The 24,030-nt window shown below is 43.2% G+C and overlaps 1 protein-coding gene across 1 annotated transcript; it reads left to right on the forward strand.

Moving 5' to 3' along the window:
- Positions 1-2,268: 2,268 nt before the first annotated feature.
- On the forward strand, positions 2,269-22,714 carry LOC306738487 (noelin-2-like; the record flags this gene model as incomplete). Its single annotated transcript, XM_079220342.1, has 8 exons — positions 2,269-2,406; positions 8,521-8,670; positions 11,022-11,177; positions 15,948-16,167; positions 16,561-16,667; positions 20,805-20,981; positions 21,073-21,246; positions 22,394-22,714. The coding sequence occupies 8 exons, from the start codon at positions 2,269-2,271 to the stop codon at positions 22,712-22,714; spliced, it is 1,443 nt and encodes a 480-aa protein (XP_079076468.1).
- Between the last annotated feature and the right edge of the window lie 1,316 nt (positions 22,715-24,030).

Consider the following 24,030-nt stretch of genomic DNA (forward strand, 5'->3'; position numbering starts at 1 on the left):
CTATGAAAATCCCCAATGAGTCTATTTATATTTCTGTTTGTACATCAAACCCAAACATGAGCAACGCCACGACGTACTAATTGTTTCTCTATCTTTTACTTATTACTTTTTAACTGATGCAATACATATATACACTATTTGTTCGTGCATAGCCCATAGAGCAAATATAATTGTTTATATATCCTTATTTGGTGTATTAACAATGCTTTATGGTCATTTCCGTGCATTGTCACCTTCATCAAATTTGTTTTTTTGGTCAGAACAAAAGAAAAAATATGTTTGAAAGAGTTGAAAAGAGGACATTGGTTAATTTTTCAGTAATTCTTTTAATAAAAAAATACAGAAGTGGTATCTATGGGACCACAAACAATGAGGAAGTGAAGAAAATGTCACAAAACACAAATCAATCTAACATTTCACTGAAGACGCCAGATACATCTTAGTTTCACAGGTGCTTGTTTTTACTTGAATCTTTTGGGGCTCAAACTGATGATCACTTTCATGATAAATGATTCTGCCAGTCGGTTCATCACTTCATCATTTGGTCCATGAACTGTCAAAACAGTAGCGACAAACGGCCATCATAATTCCTGAAACCTTGAATTTCATTCTCGACTAAAAAATATTTCTCATCACATGAGACATCAAATCAGAGAACGGTTGACATGTGATTGAAAAATGACATAAAACGTTGATCAACTATCAACATATTCAGTCGACTAATCGACTTACAGTGCTTGCATTTATTTACAAAAGAAAAAAAAGTACCTTAAATGAAATGTGAAACGTAATAACATAAAGTATTCTTAAAGCAGTGAGTGTGTGCAGAGTAAAAACAGCTCCATGGAAAAATAAATATGCTCCTGTCTCTTTGTGAAGTTTAATCTTCATTGTCATTACAACGTTTGATGCATTGTGTCACTTCCTGATAGTATAAAGTTAAGTTGATTCATTATTTACTGCACACACTTAGTGTGTAGAGTGGAATTGGGACACCTCTGCAGCAGATTTACTGGCTTCTTTTGATCTGCAGTCCCTTGGCAGGTCGACATACAAACATCCACGTTAGCTGGATGTTATTTTGGGGAGTTTGTTGTCTCCATGGAAACACTGCAGACGCAGATCAAATAAAACATCGTCTGAACATCTTGTACTTCATCTCAAGTTTGATTAAATTTAATGTGAAACAGCTCGATACGGAGGTTAAACCCGGGACATGGCGCTGGCGGCCACAAGGGGGCAGTGTTGCACCGGTCTGCAATGCACACACACACACACACACACACACACACACACACACACACACACACACACACACACACACACACACACACACACACACACAGATCAGGAGCAGGTCAATCTACAGCAGTGTGCTTTCATGGAGCCGTTTGCAATGAATCAATGTAAAGGAAAAAATGGGGGGAAAAGAAAGGAATGTGATTACTGCGATGAAGATGAAAAAGGGAGCATCAGAGTATAGGGAAATATGGAGAAAAGGAGTCTGGGTAGGAAAAGGAGGAAACAAAAGAATAGAGGATAAATGTGGAATATTTTAATAATCTCACTTCACATTTTATATTATCCGCTTGTTCATTTAGGAAACATTGTTCAGGAGGAGAATGTTGAGAGAATAGATGACAGCATTAGTGAGAGGGAGAGATGGACGAGTGTGTCTGAGAGAGAGAGAGAGAGAGAGAGAGAGAGAGAGAGAGAGAGAGAGAGGAAGGGAGGGAGGCAGTGTGGAGGGAGAGGCAGAGAGTTAGTGGATAAATGAGAGAGCAGCGCTGGCTCAGCCACAGCTTCTTACTGCCAGGCGAAGGAAGGAGTCCAGGAAACACACACACACGCACACACACACACACACACGCAGATCAGTGGGACCTAACCAGCAGCGACCGGGAGCATCTCCTGCAGCCCGAGCCGAGCGTTGGATGTTTGGACTTGATGCATCTTCACATCTGGACTGACTCCAGGATTTATTCTCTAACCTGTGGCAGTGCAGTGGCGAGGACTTCAGCAGTGGGACGATCCCGGCTGTGGTGTTTTTTTGGGGGGGATTCTAGAGCTGAACACACACACAGAAAGGTTTTACCTGTAGCATCATGTTGTGTACGCCTTGGTTTTTAGCATGACTGGCGTGAAGAGTTTGGACTGCGTGTGAGAACCAGCCAGAGTTTGTGTTTGTTTGCCTGTGTGTGTGTGTTGTGTGTGTGTGTGTGTGTGTGTGTGTGTGTGTGTGTGTAGTGTGGATGCGTGTGCGTCAGGATGAGTGTTCCCATGTTAAAGATCGGCGCGGTGCTCAGCACCATGGCTATGGTGACTAACTGGATGTCCCAGACTCTGCCATCGCTGGTCGGACTCAATGGAACCGTCATTTCCTCTGAGGGCACACATGAGCGGATCGTCAGTGTATGTATACACACACACACACACACACACACACACACACACACACACACACACACACACACACACTGGATGAATAATTATGTTCCAAAACAAAAAGATGTGCTTTATTTTGTTCCCCTGAAGTTCATCTTTCACGTTCTCTGAATATAGGAGTCACTCAGTTGAATGGAAGATATTTTTGTCGACCAGCAGCTTAAGTTATCTATATAATTATATTATTGCATCGGGTCTCTAATGTGACATTCTTTGCATTGCATGACAGAAATTGCAAAACACCCAGACTATCTAGAATGATGGTGGAAATCGTCACATTTATCCAACACGCAGCAGATATAGTTGATCTGTTCGCTGGTGCAGAAAATAGAGCGAAGGAGGAGAAGAAACAAGAAAGAGAAAAGATCCTGAGAGGAACAGATTGAGGACAACATTTGAAAGGAAAAGTGTGGCTCCAATATGAGGAATAAATAGCGCTAATAAGTAAATACATACATAATCTTCTCTGTTTAGATGAGTCATAAAGAACACATGTACAGTATGCACCAGCTACACACACACACACACACACACACACACACACACACACACACACACACACACACACACACACACACAATAGGATTGCTGTCTCTCTCTCTCTCTCTCTCTCTCTCTCTCTCTCTCTCTCTCTCTCTCTCTCTCTCTCTGAATTCCTGGGGTGATTTTTTCTCCTGTCACCCGTGGGACAGCCAGCAATTTGTTGCCTTAGCAACCCCCTGACATGTAGCTGTGGGACCAAATAGACGTTCAGGTCTCATCCCTCTGTACATATATAAATATATATTGTGTGCGCTTGGGCTTTGCATGATTTAGCTTCCTGGCTCGAGAGGCACCTCGCAGCTGCTATGTGGCGACACTTTGCAAGTTCAGCAAAGTGCATGCAGTCTCATGCAAGTAGACGCCTACACACAAAGTCAGACACACTCAGAGACACACAAACACACACAAGAGCTGGCGGAGAACAGATGGAGATGTTGGAGGCAGTGGTGCCACTTCAGGCTATGTATGGGGATGGCATTGACTGTACAGTATGTGTATATACACACACAATATAGTTTAAACATTAAATATTAAGGAGATATATATTTATCTGGTTACCAACTCTTTCATGGACCCATCATGATCAAAACAAGGTGCTATTTACCACTTTTAATGATATAAAAGTGGATATTGTTGCAGTATGTTTTTCATGCAATTGAGTTTATTCTGGTGCATGCATTACTTTTAGCTCACGACAGTATTTAAATTGTTAATCCGTTATGTTACGCTCAATATTTCAACCATTCATCCATTACTCTTATGTATTTTAACCATTTACCTCTTACTTTACTGGATAACTTTGAGATTAACTTTTGTTGGCCACCCTGTTTCAAATATTCCCGCCGCTGGCGAGGAATAGCTACCTGTTGAAGTTGAAATGAGGAGTTATCTGTACGATAGCTTCCAAGACCTAAATAAGGTGGCAGCTGTCACCGGGAAGCTGAACGTTTCCTACTTGCCGTTTGCTGTATTGTATTCGTCATTTCCAGTAAATATCACAATGTAAAACGTGTGTTTTGTGTTTAAAAAAGTACAAATGCAGCAAGTACTACTTCGCCTCCGGTCGGAGCGCCCGGCTTGATGAGTACACGGTTTGTTGACATGGCGTAACGCACCGCTTGTTGTTGGGACGTCTCCGCCGTCAATACAGTTGTTGTTGAATTATTCCTCGTTCAGCTTGACTTAACATCGCATTTCATTTAAAATCAATGGAAGGGTGAAGTGTGACTGGCTCCTGTCGTGTCTCGGGCCCACGTGGGAATAAAGAAGACAGCCTAGCTTGAGCTGCTTTTAGTTTCCATTCATTCTTTTTTTTACTATTTTAATATGTTGGAATTTAGAGTGTTTGTTCTTCGACTTTTAGATTTGTGTGTTACACTTTTTTGAGCATTGCGTGTTGTCCGCTACCGTCTGTTGAATCCTTGTTGAGATTTAGCTGCGTTAGCGCTCGACTCTCTCTCTCTATTTGCACTGATCACAATCAGCTGAACCGCCTGAGTAGATTTTGATCATCTTTCCCTTGTGTGAAATGAGCCCTCAGGTGCCGTATGTCCTCCTCTGTTTAATTACATCGAGCAGGAGGCACAAACGATGCTTACATTCTCATCACATCCACGTCCTCCTGTTTGAAACCCCTCCTCTGCCACCGTCAGCTCTATTGTAAATGGGACTTCAAGGTTACCACGCCAAACCCAGCTGATTGATTTATCAGACGTTTCCCTCCCGGCCTCCTCCTCCTCCCCCTCCCGTACCTTTTTTTCCCGCGTCTCAATCCTCCCAGCATCCTCCTCTGTTCCTTCTTTGTCAGGGTTTGTAGGGCAGCTTCTCAGACAGATGACTGTGACAGGCTGGTGTGCTTCAGGTTGAGCTGCGCCGTACCTTCACACTGTTCCTAAATGTTAGCGCTGCTGTAAGTAGGTCAAACTGAGGACCGAGTTGTTTTCTAATTTAATGGCTTGTGAATCGGGTGCTACGTTTGGACCTCAGGGAACGTTTGCTGTCACCTCAGTCTTACCTAATGAGGTCCCAAATAACCCCCCCAAAGAAACACGTGTCATTATATAACAACATAGGTAGTATTTTGGAACTATTGATACATTCTATGTGGTTGATGTGATTTTCAAGGCTGTAGTCTTGAAAATCACATCAATCACGTTGTTGTCATTAAACAAGTATTTGCATTATTATTATTATATGAATTTTCAGAAGGTCGTTTTAAGTGGTCAAAAACTAGATTTAAAACACTCAATAACTGATTTGGCTACTTGGAGGCAAAGTAAACACAACACTTTTTTATTCTCAGCATTGGCTTTTAATTGGAGTTGTGCCGCCTGACACATTTAAGTAGAATATTGCCCTCTTTTTAGCTCTGGTTTTGGTCTCCACCAGCTCCTATTGGAACCATGTGGCTCGTTAGCGGCTAAATGCTACACTCTGTTCACCAGCTAGTCGCTAACTGTGTCTGGTTGGTGCTGTTGCAGGCAGCGTACAGTTATATTTTAAAACCTTTTTTGCTGAAAACAGCAGCCCGCTGCGGCCGGAAAGAATGCTTTCAGAGAGGTGAGGGTCAGGTGATGATTCCCTGTGAGTTTGTCTCTACGAGTGACATTCAAGAAGTCATCTGTTCCACTGTTTGTATACAAGTATGGACTATACTCACTTTATGTTGTTTAGTTTTGATTAGTTTCATGAATTCACACTAAAGTGTCAATTTTTAAGTTGCTCAAATTCATTGATTTAAATTTTAATTGATTAAAGTTGTTTTAATTCATCAAATTAATCAAATTAACATAAAATCGACTTTTTGAAATCGCACCACATACATTCAGAGAAATGGTTAGTCAAAGATTTCAATGCTATAAATTCAGTTGTATTTGAATTTCAGTATTTTACAACGTTAAGGTAACAAAATGGAACAGTTTTATTTTCACGAGTTGAAATTAAAGATCTAAGACTAATTTTTGTTATAAACACAAAAGACTTGTTTCTCTTTGAAAGGAGCACAGAATAGTGATTAAACAGCATGCTTATCACACAGGTGTGGCATATCAAGGTGATTAAACAGCATGCTTATCACACAGGTGTGCCTTGTGTATTTTTTTAAATCTTTTTAACGAGGGCTACAGATAAGCATCTGGGACACCACAAGGGGGGAAGAGTTGTTAGGCCGATTTGGTTTTACAGCCTAATTCTCATAAATGACTTTGTTAATGTGAAATAAATGAACATTTCATTCACGGGCAACAGCTCTGCTGGACATGACCGCGGTCAGCTCGCCAATGGCCCGCTGCCTCAAAACTGGCGCCATGTGTGGCGATGTGTTGTGAGACAAACCTGCACGTTCCAGAGCGACCTTTCATTGTGACCGGCCCGATCACACCTTCGGGATAATCTTGCCGTGTAATCAGCGTCTTAATGCGCAACACCTGTCGGACGGGCGGCTGATCTTGGCAGAGGAGAAATGCTCACCGACACAGATTTAAACACGTTCGTGCACCACATTTTAAAGGCGAATGAGTATTTTGTGTGCATCGGGAAAAAGTCTTGGATCTTTTATCTCAACTCATGAAGCCTTGAGACAAGGCAGAAGGCAGTCTTAACCTTTCTCAATAAAAGCCCAGGACATATACACTGTGTAGCTGTTAACCAGAGGGAACTCAAATGTACTCATGTTGCTAAAAGGAAACTCAATGAAATGCTCCGACGTTACAACAGATTACCTCCGACAGACTGTCAGACGCTGCTCTCGGTCAATAGGATCTCGCTCGTTAGTCCTCTGCCTGCACACATCTACTGGAGCTTTAGCAAAAATGTCACAGGCAATGTGCAAAGGCCTTCAGTCGAATGCTGGTTTTACATTATTTGTGTTACATGACGAAACATGTATTTTAGAGCGTGAATTGATTGTACCAACAGTAGAAGCGACGTTGTGCATTTTGCATGGACTGTGAGTGAGGAGGGTAGACATATTCTTTGTTTTTGTTCAGATCTCCGGGATCTCTGGCGAGCTGGTGACTTTTTGCCAGAGAGAGCAGCAGCTCCGTCTGTGGATGCGAAAGGTGGAAACTCTCCAGTTCTGCTGCTAGCTTTCCTGGACACAGGAATGGGGGCGACGTCACAGCTGATTATAGCTGCAACAAATATCTGATTTAGACACAGCTGTCTATGGTGCAGCCAAGTACAATAACATTGCAAAGAGCATGCACTCTTCTTTTATTTTATTTGTTTGGGATGGACACTAAAACCACAATATGCTTCCAGTAGAAGAGCTCCTGAAATCCTGCTCCGATTTACCAGTCAGGTAGAAATAGACGGAGACATTTTCTTAAAGGAAAACATTTGTCCACCCTTCAAAGAACAGCCTGACCTGAATACCACGCCGAGATGCTGAGCAAATGTGTGTTCGAAAAAAATCACAAAAAGAAACTGCTTCAGTGACATGACTCATTTGGTCTTGTTGAAAAACACATTTTCACAACGGAAAAAATAGGACATGTAACCACTTCAAGGTCCTTGAGTTATAGCCTTAATAGTCACTTAATTGTTTTGCTTCAAAGAAGCACGGCATAACTCACTGCCTTATTAACGGTAATTGTTATTTCTGTTACATTATTACATTCATAGAAAAATACTTTGTTTTATTGATTCCTGCACATGCCCCTATATACTGTAGCCCTATACTGATGCTGTATGCGCCTTCTGCACACGTACTGTATGAGAGTTGAACGCCTGAAGGGAAGCCGGTCCTGAGGGATGTGATTCAGGGCAACATATTCCATTTCACGCTGCCAGTGATCATGGAGCTGCTGCTGTTTGCACACTTGATGCATTTACAGTATGGTATCTGAGTGAATTGCCTCATTTTGATCACGATCACCGGATGGAAATGGACACGTTTATGGATCAGATCTCCAGTAATTTAGAGGGAGCTGTGGACAGAAATAGGATTTTGAAAAGGGTTCATCAGTGGAAATTACAAGTATGGCAATCATAGTACACAAGGTGTATGTTAAACAGGTAATGTTCACTTTGCATAAGCTATTATTTTCTCAGTTTATCAAGTTAAGTCGATATCACACATTTGCCAATCACAAGTCCATGGGGACTTCACATTCCTTGTTTTGCCCAATAAATAGACAATCACTCAAAGATATTTCATTTTAATGTTATTACTGATTTGGGGTCAATTGTCACATTTTAATAGCTGTCATCAGTGACCTTTTGCCCTTTTCACTTTACCGACTATTCAATTACCAAGATTGTAACCAATTTCTACATATAAAGTCATTGACATATTGTTTTAGCAGTATAAGACAGCATGACATATCACAGGAAATTGCCTTTAAAGGTCATAAGTGGTTCCTGGAGGAGGTAGAATGTAAATCTCAGACTGAAATGCATTTACAGAAGTGTGTGTTTTAATTCAAACGAAAATAAAAAAATAAAATCCCTGCCTTTTAAATTGCTTTGCTGACCTTCTCCTCTGTTGAATTGCAGTGTGACTTCATTAACGCAGCGCTCCCCTGTGTGCAGGGTTTGTACCCGGGCTCGGAGGAGGGCTGGCAGGTGTACAGCACGGCTTCGGATCCTGACGGCAGGTGTGTTTGCACGGTGGTCGCTCCGGCACGAAACCTCTGCAAACGAGACCCTCGGAGTCGACAGCTTCGCCTGCTGACTGAACAGGTGTGTGTGTGTGTGTGTGTGTGTGTGTGTACGTGTGTGTCTCTTGACTCTGAGTGCACCCTTGCATGTTTCATTGGTCAACATTGCGATGCAGCACAGGGGGGGAAAGGCAGCATACTGGAATGAAATATTCACTGGACTCCCTCATTGTTTTGACACTTGCAGAAACACACATGCACAGACAGGTTTTCACTGACAGATGTAGGCCCCGATACATCAGCAGCTGTATCCTCTGAAGACTCCATGTCACTCAACATGCACAAAAAAAAAAGGGTTTTAAACTGACAGATCTACATTACAAGGGGCAGCTCTGTGTGCATGAATGTTTATGAGCTCGTGTGTTTACGTGAGGATACGCATCTGGCCGTGTCGGCACATTTCCTCCCGATGCATATGTGCGTCCTCGAGAGAGAAATAAAAAGTGATTTGTGACAGAAGCTGATGAATTATTGAGCACCATCAGGCCGGCAAACATTTCCCAAAGCATGCTCCACAGCGAGGCTCACACACCGGGATACATACATCTCGTGTTCTCGCCAAAGTAAAAGTGAAGCGACGGTAATAACATCACCAGGGTTATTTTCACTCACTGCTGATGTTTCACCCTGTGCTCACCTCACACAGAAGGAGTAATAACAAAAAGATGAACACTATCTGAAATAACTTCCCTTTCCTCCTCCCTCTGTTCCTGTTGGGAGGCGTCTGCGTTTATGAATCTTAATTAGCTCAGCGTGTCTCTGGAAGTGACACCTCCATCCTGCTGTGAGTGTGAATGTGTGTGTGTGTGTGTGTGTGTGCTCCTGGAAGGGTGTACACGTGTTTTGCTAAATATTGTTCCGCCTTGGCATGTGTTATAGTGGGAGATGTGTGTGCTTTTTTCTTTTTGCCTGCGTGTTTGCTTGTTTGTTTGTTTTGCACACATCTGGGGCATTTTTTTTATAATTGCTTATCTTCTTTTTTTTTCCATGCTTGTTTTTCCATTCAAAATGAAAAGAGATCTGAAGTATCTGTTAGCGTTTCAGGGTGGTTAATGAGAAGAAGCGTGGGAGTGTTTGTTTCTTCAGAGCAGACTAGGTGAGGATATCATGTGTTAAATAGATCTGATGAGAAGCTCCTTCAAAGAGAGATACATGTGTGATTTTGCATCATGTTCTTAAGCCGACGACCCCAAACACAGAATGCACAAAACCCAGCGACACATTTTCTGACACCACTTGTTTCATTTGCCCCTTTTTGAGTCATCTGTCCCTGAGATTTCCCTTTTGAAATTAAGATGGAAGGAGTTTTTATCCCGTAATGCTCATAGCTTTTACAAGATATCATCACAGTTCAGTCGTACGGTTTCTTTCCGGAATCAGATCACCGGAACTATTATGGATAGATCATTTGTGCTCCCCAGAGGATGAACTCTAATGACTTTTTCTTGGTGCTTTAACTTTTCTTCTTTCCTCATAAGGTGGACATTTTTAGTTCATGCTGAAATGTGTGACTAATATTCCTGTTCCCCAGTTGAAAGGTATTGATAAAGTCGCGGATTCCTTGAATTTGAATCTATCTCCATTATCAGGTCAACCTTTTAATTTGCACAATATTAAGATGGTGAACATTTTGTCAGCATGAAGCTGAACTACAGTGAAGCCTCACCGAGCCGCCAGGCGGGCTGATGACTCTAAATCAGGTTGATTAGATAATGAAGTCAATATTGTCCCAGTGACACACATCAAGCTTATTTATTTAAATATACACAAACAGACAGTGTTGTTAGCATTAATTATAAGATATCCAAAGACATATCAAAAACAATCAAAATAAACACTAATAAGCAATGATGTCAATACAGCCACATCATCACAGGGTCCCAGGAACGCTGTGAACGCTATTTTTACCTTTATTAGTGCATTGTCATATTTTGATACTTTGGGCATTTTTTGGTTTGGTTCAACAACACACGGCACAATAGAAATGATCTGAAACCAAAATGAAATATCTCGACTCTAAAGAATAAATAGTCTCTCTGTGTGGATTATCTTCAGAAACAGGCACAATAGAAAAAATAGGAAATTCCAATTCCTGTTTCCATTTCAACGGGGCAGATAAAACTATTTGCACGTGAGATATCATGCGTAAGAAAATGTGTCTTTTTTGCAGTTTGTATAAATATTTCACCGAATCGACACACACACATACACACACACGGCCATGCTGAACTACACAACAGGTGTTTGGAAGCAAATAACAGGTGGTGGTAATAAAACAACAGCCGACACCAATCGTACGCATTTCCGGCGATGCAGGGTGCTCATTATAATCACTCATCATGTCAACCATGTGTGTGTGTGTGTGTGTGTCAGGTCCAGAATGTGAGTCAGTCCATGGAGGTGGTGGACCTGCGGACATCCAGAGACCTGCAGTATGTCCGAGACTCTGAGCCCTTGCTGAGAGGAGTGGATGGACGTTTACAGACTTATGTCGGCAACCCGCGCGCTCTGACGGCCAAGGGCCTGCAGGTAAACACACACACACACACACACACAAACAGACACCCAGACACACACACACACAGTGTAAGACAGTCGCTGTAGGGAACACATAACCTTTGGTGTGAAAACATTGATTTCACGCATGCCAGGCTGAAGTTTTCCGCCTGCACTCAGACACGCGGGCATCTTTCATCAAGGGGACGGAATTTGTCTCAAAGCTGTCAATTCACTGGCTTCATGTCCGCTGTGTAAAAGTGTCACACGGCCTTGAACAGAAGGGTGCCAGCGAAACTGTGGCATCGCTGCACACATTAAGAATTCGAGCTGTCAAAAAAGAAGAAGAAGAAGAAGAGAATCTGTCTGTCAGTGATGAAATGTACTTAATATTGACACACACAGAAGCAGAGGGAGTGAATGTAAAACACACAATTATCTTTCAGTTTGGTGTCAGTGCTTTAAAACCAGCAGGACAGAAGATAAAAACGCTGAATATGTTGCCTTTTATTGAGGGAAATCTAAATGTGCTGCACCTCTTATATTTGGAGTATTAATCTCATCAGTGTGTTTCCTGCCATGGTGCCGCTGGCAGGCGTCTGTGCCAACTACAAAAAAAAGAAAAAAACGCAGGCAAGTGGAAGATTATCTCTAGAGCTTTAGAGAGTGAAAGGCTGTGGATCTGAGGAATGAGGAGCGAATGATCCAAACAGTTAAATCAGCTGTGACATTACCGGTTTAATGTCTGCTCGTGGCAGCTGAGGACTCCTAATGACACCGAACTAAAAGGTAGTAAGAACCCTGGAGACTGTCTTCACTTGCATTTAACTTCCCCAGTAAGTACACTTTGAGCCACACAATGAGCTTAATGATGCGGTCGGACCAAAACCCACTCCCTTCAGGGAGGAAGGAGGCCAACATATTCACGTCTGCACTTTAATTTAATCAGAACTCGTTCACATTGCATGAAGTTCAATGTGATTTAACTGACATGAGATGTTATTGACTAGTTCAGTAAGTATTGAGTGTCTCTATCCTTTAATGCTGATACTGTTCTCTAAACTCCAGTGGCGTCAACAATGGAAAAGCCATTAATACTAAAGGATTAGTGAAACATTTTGGGAAATTTGATTGGGAAAGTTAGATGAAGGGATTAATATCTCTCTTATCTGTCTGGTAGATATGAAGCCAGTGAGCTCATCTTAGCATAAGGACGGTAAACAACTGGTCTGGGTTTGTCCAAATGTAGTAAAAGCTGCCTACTACACTCCTAAATATAACTGATAAACGTGTTTGTTTAATCCGTACAAATGCTGAAGTATAAACATTTTTCTTTTTTTACTGTTTCCTTTCCGGGAGCAGCAACTTCCTGCCGTCTCCGTTGGTTTACCCCGAAGCTGTTAAACTAATCGCTCGACGACTTTAGTTACATATTACCGTCAACAGCCAACACCACAAAGATTCATTTGAAGATTGAATCAGAAGATCATTAATCCAACATTATCAGGGCTGGGTATCGACCGGACTAACCAAGTAGTAATGAAACACCTAAACAATACTTGATCTTAAACCTTTTTGTTCTCCGATCTGGGAAATCACTGCGAGCGTTCTTCCATGTAATGCGAGTCGGCACTCCAGCTTGCAGAGATGCCACCAAAATGGTCGAAAGTATGGCTATGATAATACACGTCTGTGGCGTCTGGTAATGGTATCATGTTAAGGGTACTGGCATAGTTTCTTTTTTTTTACAGGATACCCAGCCCGAAACATTATAGAATAATATATCAAGTATTTAAAGGCATGAGATGCCATATGAACCGGACAGAGGCTCCATAATGGGTCTGCAAGCAAACAAACACACACACACACACACACACACACACACACACACACACACACACACACACACACACACACACACATGCACAAACACACGGACTGACTTCCCCAAATAGAGAGCATTTCTGCGTCCCCATAAATCCGTTCTGCCTTTCATCTTTTGCCGAGCATCTTCTTAACAACATCCGGGGCTCAGGGGTCTGTTTTTAAGTTTTTATGCAGTTAGCGTTGCAGTTAGCTGTGTGTGTGTGTGTGTGTGTGTGTGTGTGTGTGTGTGTGTGTGTGTGTGTGTGTGTGTGTGTGTGTGTGTGTGTGTGTGTGTGTGTGTGAGAGAGCAAGCTTGTTGCTCCTTGGGGGTTTTCACAGTCATAAGCTTTTTGCCGTTGCACTGAGAGGCAGAACTGGTGAATATTTATGCGATGTGCAGCTACAGTAAGTTTATCAATAACTAAACAGTATTTTTATCCCTTGGGGTGAAGGAAACAAGGGGAAGGGAGAACAGGAGGTCAAACAGAGAGATTAAGACGGGCTCTTAGATGGAGGGCTTCAGAGACATGAGGGGGAAAAGAGAGGGAAATGAAGAAAAGGAGATGGTTTATTGCTTATTACCATTTTTCCCAGAGGGAGGGAGGGATGAGAGGGATGAGCGAAGGGGAGTAAGTGGGGAGGTAAAGGTTATAGGCAGAGAGGGAGGGAGAGATAAAAGAGTGAGACCGGAGGGGAGAGATTAGAGAGAGATTAAGATGAAGGAGGAGGACACATGGCAGGGGGGGAATTAACTAGGTAAAGTGTTTACTAGTTAGCGGGCTGTGACATTTCCAGCATTTTGCAGAGATTGATTTGAATGCATATGAATGACCTTACAATTATATGCAAATAAGGATGTCAATAGCAATCAGTCAGGATGAAGTAGCCAAACCCAAAGGTCGGCCAACCGTTCACAGGATGTTCACACTGTTTCACAATGTAGAAATTGATCTTGCAAAAAAAGCTTCAGGAAAAGTGTTACGGTCCTGATTTGAAGATAGCAGGGGATTCGACTCATAAAGCTTTTGACTGACTGCCAAGTCTGTTTCCTGGATGTGTTGTTGCGTTTGTGCGAGAGCGGTTCTGACGAGACGATGCGTTTTTTTGTTTTTTCTTTTAATCCTTCATATCCAATCCGACTCCTCTCTTCATGCACAGCAAACAGCTTTTGGAGGTTGAAAAGACGTCAAAGTGTCGAGACTGAAACAGAGGAAATAAAAAATAAAAGGGGGGTATTTTAGGAAAATCCTTTGTGTCATTTATGAGTCATGTGTCGGGCATAAAATGCACACTAAATATTAATCTGTCTTCAAGTTGATTGCAGAAAAAAAGTTCTTTTAAATCCACACAAGCTTAAATTTAGCCGGACAATGTTTTTCAGTGATAGAAAAAACTGTCTTTAAAGGTTCATGGGAGGCTAAAAGAAATGCAAATAAAAGACTCCTCTTTCCTCTTCATGCTGCTTATCTGGGTCGCAGTGCCAGTGACTTTCCTTCATCCACCTCTTCCTCCTCCTCCTCCTGTGGGATTGTAGAGGCGCTCTCGGGCCAGATGGGATGTGTCGTCCCTCCGGCGTTTCCCGGGGGCGCTTTCCATTTCGCTCACTTGGCTCCTCGCTTCCCTCACTTGCGTCCCTTTCCTCGCGTCAGAGCTCCTCCTCGGGAGCGAGAGAGAGAAAGGTGCGAGGATGGAGACAGCAATTACTCACGACACGCACACAACTCTCCAATGTGTCGAGATAATGAAGAAAAAGAAAAGAAAAAGAAAGTTCCAAATCAATTAGATGGGGGGGGGGGTTCAATGTGAAAATTAAACACAGGAAAGAAAATGCCCACACCTTCTGACATTGTGTGATGCGTCTAACTTTTCCCCAACAATGAGTGTCAGTCAACGTATTCCCAGCAGGTACACCAGGTGCATGTCGTCAGAAACGCACTCCCCTCGGATGAATTTTTGACATTGAACGCTGATTAAAGGAGCGGTGTAATTGATTTGGGTGTGGGAACCCTTTTAGTGCATAAATAATTAAGGGGGATTCAAAGAAAAGCACCCGATGATTGCTGCTGCAGTACTGAATAGAGATCTGCTGCGTTATCAGTGTGTATTATCAGCAATACAAAAACAACACCGGTAGCCTTTATCTTGTTGTGACTTTATAGATTGCTTCTGTAATTTGTCTGTGAGAAACCAGAGGACGCGGTAAGTCTGATTCTTTTTAGGCTCAGGCTGATGATACAGGATGATAATAATAGTGACGTTGTGGCTGAAAAAGACTGTGTGTCTGTATATGTTTCCTGAATGAGCCAACGTGCACTTTGTGCAAGAAAAATAAGAAAAGAGGAAGCAAACAAAATGAGCTGTTGAAGAAAAAGAGCCAAAGTTGCAATATAACTTTTGTGATTCATTCATCGTTCAGATTATACACGCAAGTAATCCTTTTTTTATATTGTGAATAATGAATAACAGAGTGGCAGCTGGTGCTTTTATTCCAGTTTGTTTCATCTACAGTATGTAAATCATGCAGTGACATTAATTGTAGGGTAATACTGTTTCCACTAAAGAGCATTTTCCTCTTACTGTTTCCTAAATGCAGCTAAACACACACTGCTCCGGGCACAATGTTGTTGCTTTCAGGTAAAAAAAAAAACATCCACATATAAAAATCCCGTGAGTCTTGTGGAAGCTTCCTCACCAAATCAATGTTTGAGTCACAGGCTGCAGGATGGAGGAGCGAGGACAGGGAGCCTAATTAGCTGAATGGAAAGCACCCTTTCTTCCCACTCAGAGGGCACCCTGACCAGACACATAAACTAAGGAGCGGTGCCTCTACTCCGAGCCACCTTAACCCAAAAAAAAAAAGACAGAGTTACACCAGTGCAGGCGAATCCATCTTCCCTCTTAACTTATTTCCTCTCCTGTCTCTAATGCGCCCCGCAGGAGTTAAAGGGCCAGATGTCTCAGCTGCGGCCCCTTCTGTCCGTGGTGGAGCAGTACAGATTGGACCTGCAGACGCTGGCCACCCTGCGGCTGGAGCTCCTCAACCTGTCCGTCATCCTGGCATCCATTCAGGAAGAGATCGGAGCGTACGACTACGAGGAGCTGCAGCAGAGGGTTCTGCTGCTGGAGACGAGGCTCCACAGCTGCATGAACAAGCTCGGTACGGACAGTAATACTCTGAATGAGACACTGAAAAAGGTCACGAGGTTGAATAGGAAAGCGAAGCACATGAAATGTCTGGCGTTTAAGGCGTTTGACGCCACAGATTATATAGAAAATGTGCGAGAAAACATGTAATTTGATGTCAAACACATTCATTTAACAGTACATCCCTTTGGCACGACCCCATTTTACCTGAATAGACTTCGTTTAGTTTTGCTAAATTAAAAACAAGCTGGCCAGGTGACCTTGACGGGCGACATCGCTCACTCCAATCCGGAAAAAAATATGAGCGCACATTGTTACTTCACTTCCATAATCTTCACTATATATGCAAATACAAAACATATTTTTTCCCCGATTTAACGCGTCACGTCCGTCCTTGTGTGAACAGGTTGTGGTCGTCTGACTGCGGTTAGTACCCCAATCACCGTGAGAGCCTCGGGGTCCCGCTTTGGCTCCTGGATGACTGACGCAATGATTCCCAGCTCCGACAGCAGGGTAGGTGCACAGTGTGTGTGTGCAGAGTGTGTGTGTGTGTACAGTGTGTGTGTGTGTGCGTGTGCACGTGACAAGTGAAGGTAACGTCTATATTTTTCTTTCTGCCTTTTTTGGCCTCCTTTCCAACATGGCTCCCGAGTGCACTTTGTCTTCACTCGCTACAAGCTTCACCCAATTCGTACACACACACACACACACACTCGGGCGCATATTAAGCTAGTTGTCAAGGAGACTGTCTCCCAGTTGCCAGGTGTGATTTATATCGCCATGGTGACCCTTGCCTGTTCCCTATTAGAGCCTCTCCCTGGTGATGAGAAGGAGCTGTGTGCAGCAGCAGTCTCCCAGTATTGCCTTCCGTTTACCAGTTACCCGTGTGACTTGTCACAATTATGGGATGGGGCTGCTTCCTGGTCCCAGTGTCTGCTTGCATACTTGTCCAAAGAATAGGAAGCTGTTTCTGTGTGTGTGTGTGTGTGTGTGTGTGTGTGTGTGTGTGTGTGTGTGTGTGTGTGTGTGTGTGTGTGTGTGTGTGTGTGTGTGTGTGTTGCTGCCATGCCTCAGACACAAACAGTAAACGGTCGTTCTGGATTTGTATTATGAACAAGATAGGGAAACTAAAAAGCTGTAATCTGCTGAAAGCACTTCCATCCTGCTTTTCTTCGATCGTAAAGGAGCCCTGTGGAGTTGTCTTGTCAACAAACTTATTATGTTTACATTCAGTGTTTCTTATAAAAAAAAATGCGTAGTGTGTTTCCTTGAGGCCTGACAAATGTGTTGGATGCGTTTCCTTCCTCTGTAAACAATTACGGAGCTGATTTCAAACCTGCTGGAGGACTGGATACCGCATTTAAAGATGGCGCCCCGTTCATTCACATGAAAGTACAGAAAGCAAAGAATGCAATGAAGGGATTGCATCAATTTCCCAATAAAAGCTATTTATCTCTCAATAAATACAAACGCAATTGACTTTGGCAGTCTTTGATATTTCATAATGTCATGACTGTGATACCGCGTTCACAGTACGAGCGACGCAGCAACGTCTACAAATCATGTTCAATGGATGCCGGTGACATTAAGCCACAAAATGAGGGAAACATTTATAGTTTTACTATATATTATTTAAAAATCACTGTTGAACAGTACAACATAAATCATGAATCTAGTCAATTTACAGGCTAGACGACCTGTATAGTGACACACACACACACACACACACACACACCCACACAGACACAGACACACACACACTGTAAGTCATCCTCATACATCCTTGGGTATCCATGACTACCGTATCTGCACAGGGTCCCAGTTTGGCATTTATGAATTCTTCATTAGCTCAACAGTGTGTGACTGTGTGCACGTATTGTACTCCACACACTCTCTCACACACACACACACACACACACACACTCATGCACACACCTGTCGCTGTCTTTGAGAACAGCTGCTGAGGTGTGGATATCCCCTGATCTGTCAAGATGTCTCTGCTGAAAGTGTGAGAGGGAGAGAGAGAGAGGAGGAGAGACACACGGTAAAGAACAGCGAGAGAGAAAGAGAAAGAAAGAGAGGAAGAGAGGAAGAGAGAGTGAACGGGGCATGTTGGTGAGGAGATGTGAAGCAGGAACGGGAGACAGTGAAACGAAAGAGTGGGCGGACAGAAAGAGGAAGAAACAAGGAGAGTATCGGGGAGGGAAGGTTGATCAAAAGAGCGGCAGTCGGGACGGACAGGCAGGAAGGTACGAAGGAAACGGAGAGGAAGATACGTGAAGACATGTTGCTGCAGTAAACATTAAAGTTGTTTTCGTTGCCGTAATCCTTCTTCCTCTCCACACTTACCGTGGATCGATTCGATCCCTCCGAGCGCAACTCCACTGGAGGAAATACGAGACGGTTCTGTTGAACAGTGTTTACAAAGGTTCACCTGGAGATGAAGCGAGGCTTCACCGGGCTGAAGAAGACGGGGCGCCACATGCGACGATTATCAATTCTTCTTCTTGTTTTTTTTTTTGTCATTTCCGTTCCGTTTGCTTGACGCACTTGGTCTGCGAGTCTCTGTGACCTACATAGACGCATGGGTTTCAGTGTGACTAAATAATCTAGCAGGATTGCTCATTTGCATATAATTAGCCAACGAAGTAAGTTGCAATTGTTTCCTGTGGGGTAGATAGATAGATAGATAGATAGATAGATAGATAGATAGATAGATAGATAGATAGATAGATAGATAGATTTCAAAAGCCGAACTACTGTTGAACCCGAGTTCGATGCTATACGAATAAGCAAACCGAACCAGGACTAAAAGGCTTTTCTTTTGTTCTGGACCGACTGGACCGAAGAGACCCGAGGGAGCAGAAAACACTCAACACTAGATATGAGCACAGACTAAATCTGAACCTGTCCTCCAGGCAAGGTATGGGGAGTAGGCCGACGCTGCAACAATCTGTAAAAACACAAAAGGTGTGAATTAAAAAAAATGGCAAAACAAAACAAAATGCACATCCCTGCTCACTTTCTAGAACGCGGCGTTCGTTGTATAATCAGCGTCTGGGGCTTGTTTATGTAGAGCATGTGGTGCATTCAAATGGGAGACGATTACAGCTGCCAGAAAACAAAGGGACCCCCAGATCCTTTGAAACGCAGTTTTAAAGGGAATTAAAACAGAGAAAGCTTCATCAGATTAACTGCTGAAGCAGGAAATACATGGTTGGAGTGTTCAGAGAGAGAGAGAGAGATAAAAGAGAGAGAGAAGTCGGTCTGTTTCAATTGTCATTGCAAATCTCAAGTCTCATTTAAACACTGTTTTTTAAGGCCTTCAGAATCACTTCAATCAGTCGCCTTTGTCTGAATGAATCCTAATTTTCAATATTTTTCGATTGCAGCTACAAATTTACTGTAATTTAAAAAAATGGTCCCGCCGTGCACTGCAGGAGAGATTTTCTTTTCTTTGACCCGCGACAGAAAGGGTCCTTTTTCATCAGGTCCATCTCCTCTGCCCTACACTTTTCTCTGCTTGAGAGAGAATAATAAGCATCCTTTTTTCACCAACAATGCGCTGTCCTGCCAGCACTCTCCGCTCTTTTCTTTCATCTATTTCACCTCTCGTTCCTCTTTGGGTAATTAATCCTCAATGCTGGCGATGTGCAATTTTCTTCCCATCTCGTTTTCTCTCCCCCCTCCTCGTCCTCTCTCGGTCCTCCGGGGTTCTCTGATGGTTATGGACGATGATGGAGAGAACCATCTAGCAGATTTTATTAGCTGTTGAGCTAGCGATTGGTAGCTAATTCATTTGAACTCCATGTGGGCTGAAAACTGCTTCAGAGTGACTCGCTTTAAGACAGATGTGGACTTGATGGCTACACGAGACTGACTGAGGCTAAAGCTGCGTGGCCCAGTAAAAACTCGGCATCCTCATGCAGAAATGAAATAAAAATAAATCTTATCTTGTTTTATAATGCAGTAATGATAAACATAACTCTGTTTGGATGCTCATTACAGTAAAACATAACCTACATGGAGGAGAAACACAGATTTATGCTTTGATGTGCATATTTCCACTCACACATAACACTGCCTTGTGTAACGGCTTCGGGTTGCTGAATTTCCCCAAATACAATAAAGAGTAAGACAGAGCCGCTAATATTACCATAAAATCTCAGCATTAGCCGCATTCCAGGAGCATAGAAATGCAGCTAATGCTGAACTCCTTTGTTGTTTTAGAAGAAATGCTGCAGGTTGGGTTACTTCCGGATATGCCGACGTTTGCAGCTTACATTAGAGCAACTCTTTTTCTGGTATTTTTTGTTAATAAAAAACGATTTGAAAAGCACAACCCCTCTCACTGCAGCCCCATGCTCGCCTCTTTAGCATGTGGAGAAATCAAAGGCCAGACCGACCTGCTGTGCTTTGTCACGGTTGCTAAGCTATGATTAGAAAACCGCTGTTCGGTCAGTTAAAGGGTTTGCTATCATCGATTTCATCGGTTCAAGGTGTGCCACCATGTCATTATCTAATCAAGTTGCTGCAGGTGACCATTATGGATCTCTGTAAATTGAATATAATTATAGGTTTGGTGGGTGTTAATGTAGCATCCTGCATGCAGAGGATCAGAGGTAAACCGGCTCCTTCTTCCTCCATCAGGTGTGGTCGATGGACGGCTACTATAAGGGCAGGCGTGTGCAGGAGTACAGGACCATGGGGGACTTCACAAAGGGGCAGAACTTTGTGCAGCACCTGTTGCCCCATCCCTGGGCGGGAACCGGCCACGTGGTCTACAACGGGTCGCTCTACTACAACAAACACCAGAGCAACATCCTGGTAGGAGACCGGCTGGAGCGGAAACACGAGGAGAAGTAACCGTTTGCAAAGATGAGCCGAGTGAGAGATGCGTGCGTCTTTGTCTCTGCAGGTCCAGTACCACTTCCGCTCTCGCAGCGTGCCGCTGCAGCGCAGCCTGAGCGGAGCCGGGTACAACAACACCTTCCCCTACAGCTGGGGAGGGTCCTCTGACATCGACCTCATGGCCGACGAGATGGGACTCTGGGCCGTCTACACCTCCATCCCAAACGCTGGAAACATTATGGTACAGTCTCTTGTGATAACTGAACAAAATAATAAGCAAAGAACGTGAAAAAGAGACATTTAATGTTAACTGACAAACTAAATCTACTGATGCCTACTGATGCGTTTGTTCCAGTCTGGACTTACTGCTGTCAGCAGGTTCGCTTTACCTTCCAAAAGTCGTAAACTCCCACGGTTTTTAAAAATCCATTAAAACAGCTGAGGCTGCTGTGTTGAATAATGCAATTTATCATAATGAACTCCAGGTGCAATGTAGTTTTACATAACATGATTTTTATGAACTGTATAAGCCTAATGTTCTCTCTTCTTTTGACAAGCGTCTGCATATAGCTCGGGGACAAGAAGGGTGTGTGTGTGTGGGGGTTTTACCGGTCTGCTGGGGACATAAGACTGATTACACAGTCTCATTGTGGGGACTCACCTGCCTTTTGGGGACCAAATGGGGGACCAATACCAAAACATAAAGCATTACATTTTAGGGTTAATTACGCTTGTGGTGGTTATTGTTAAGGTAAGTCTCCAGGAAATTAATCTCAGTCAATGTAATGTCCCCAAAAGTCTATGAAAACACGACTGTGTGTGTGTGTGTGTGTGTGTGTGTGTGTGTGTGTGTGTGTGTGTGTGTGTGTGTGTGTGTGTGTGTGTGTGTAAGGAGCTTCCACTTCTGGTACAACAGGCACTATGTAACGAAATTGACGGCTCACATTTTTGTCACATTTGGCATTTATTGATACACAAGCTGTACCACCTGAGCCAAGTGTAAAAACGTTTTCTCCAATGTTTACTCTCAGGATTTTTTTCATTTGCATATTCCAAATGTGCAGAAAAGCAGCTGGATGTCGCTTAGTAACGACGCACAGCAGGCCTGTTAAGCTTTGCACGCCTGATTACATACACATTAATAATAATAAACATTTATTTGTCTTTTCTGCGGCTGCCATATGTGCCGATACAGCTATATCTACAGTGAGCTAAATGGGCAGATCTATTGGCCTTATATTGTACATAAGTACAGCATGTGATTAAGTGCAAAAGGAAATTTGAAGATTGCTGTCTTACACAACAGCAGCAATAGATTTCTTTCGACTATACAGACTGTTTTACGATCTTGCGATCTCTGTGACCCGACAGTCGCTCTCTGTTTGCAGGTGAGTCGTCTGGACTCTCGCTCGCTGGAAGTCCTCCGGAGCTGGGACACGGGGTTTCCTAAGCGCAGCGCAGGGGAGTCCTTCATGATCTGCGGCACCCTCTATGTCACCAACTCCCACCTGGCCGGGGCCAAAGTACACTTCGCCTACCACACCAACTCCTCCACGTACGAGTACACCGACATCCCCTTCCACAACCAGTACTCCCACATCAGCATGATGGACTACAACCCCCGCGAGAGAGCGCTGTACACCTGGAACAACGGACACCAGGTGCTCTACAACGTCACACTGTTTCACGTCATCAGGAGCGACGGATAGATGCACGCATAGCAAATGTAAAAAAGAAAAGAAAAGAGAGTTATTGTAGAGACGGAGGCAATGTGTCATTACAGATACTGCAACTTACAACACACACGCAAACATACACAATGGCCATTCACGTCAACAGGAAAATGATTGCTTTCTGTGTTTGAATTTGAATGACTTGAAGACTGCGACTAAACACAAAACTCAGTGGTGGAACACAAGCCTAAAGGTCACAGTCAAGAGTGTTCATTACAGCGAAGAGGAAAATTAACTGCTTCTGCTGCAGAACGGCTTATAGAAAGAAATCAGACACTTCGTGCTCATCCATGTTCTGTTGCGTTTCATTCCACTTGTGTCCCAAGAATTGATTTTGAGGTCGTATCATTCCAAAATTAAATAAAAAATGCAGCTCCGCGACCTGAATTTCAACTCGTCTCCGACAAAGGACCTGGTGGAGATATTCTGGGTTTGTGATGTGATCGTGGACGTGTTCAGTCAGCATGGTTGTTCATTCAATAAACATTACTGTCAAAATGTGTCTCGACTGTCTTCTCTGTTTCGGAGCAGAGAGGTGAGGTTTGATCAAACAGGTTTGATTCTCTTTCACATCCTTTCACCAATAGCTCACCTAGAGACAATGGCCTGTAAGACCCCACCAAAGTGACTAAAAATAAACAATAGTTACTGCGAAATATACAAGAGTAGCTTACAGACTAAAGGTTGCTACCTCAGCAGAACTACCTCCAACCCAAATGAAGAGTAACACGGTAAAAACGCCTCAAGTCTCAGGGGAAGAGCTCTCTAATGGCTGGTTCAAACGCATTTTGAAATCATGAACACAGACCACACATTTAAATGGCATGTGCAACCTATTTTTTATTCTGTATTCGTAGGAATACATAAGAGGATTTAATCAAGATGCAGACACACAGGTGGGGATTTCACAGAAATTAAACTGGATTTCAGGGGGGGAAAGAGCAAATATGGAGGTGGACGGTTGTCTGATGGATGGATGTTTTGCACCGAAAAATAGAAAACAAAAGAAATGTATGAGGTCCTGGCTGAGAAGATTCACGAGATTCAACGAGCGCTCGAGCTTGTCCTCCTTTGCTGCTGTCCACCTGGCTCGGGAGACACAAGTCCTACTCGTGCTAGTTGGCAGCTATTTTTCTGGCACGCGCGGCTTCCAAATATGAAGCGAAACCCGACAAAGCACATTATTAAACAAGTAGTGTCGAGGGGAGAGGATGAGACGAACTTAACATTTGACTACCGGGCTGAAGGCTCGGTGAATCGATGCCCAGCACGTCCGTCTCCGTCTGGCGTTT

The sequence above is a fragment of the Taurulus bubalis genome (genome assembly GCF_910589615.1).
Source record: "Taurulus bubalis genome assembly, chromosome: 6".
In the NCBI taxonomy this organism is placed as follows: domain Eukaryota; kingdom Metazoa; phylum Chordata; class Actinopteri; order Perciformes; family Cottidae; genus Taurulus; species Taurulus bubalis.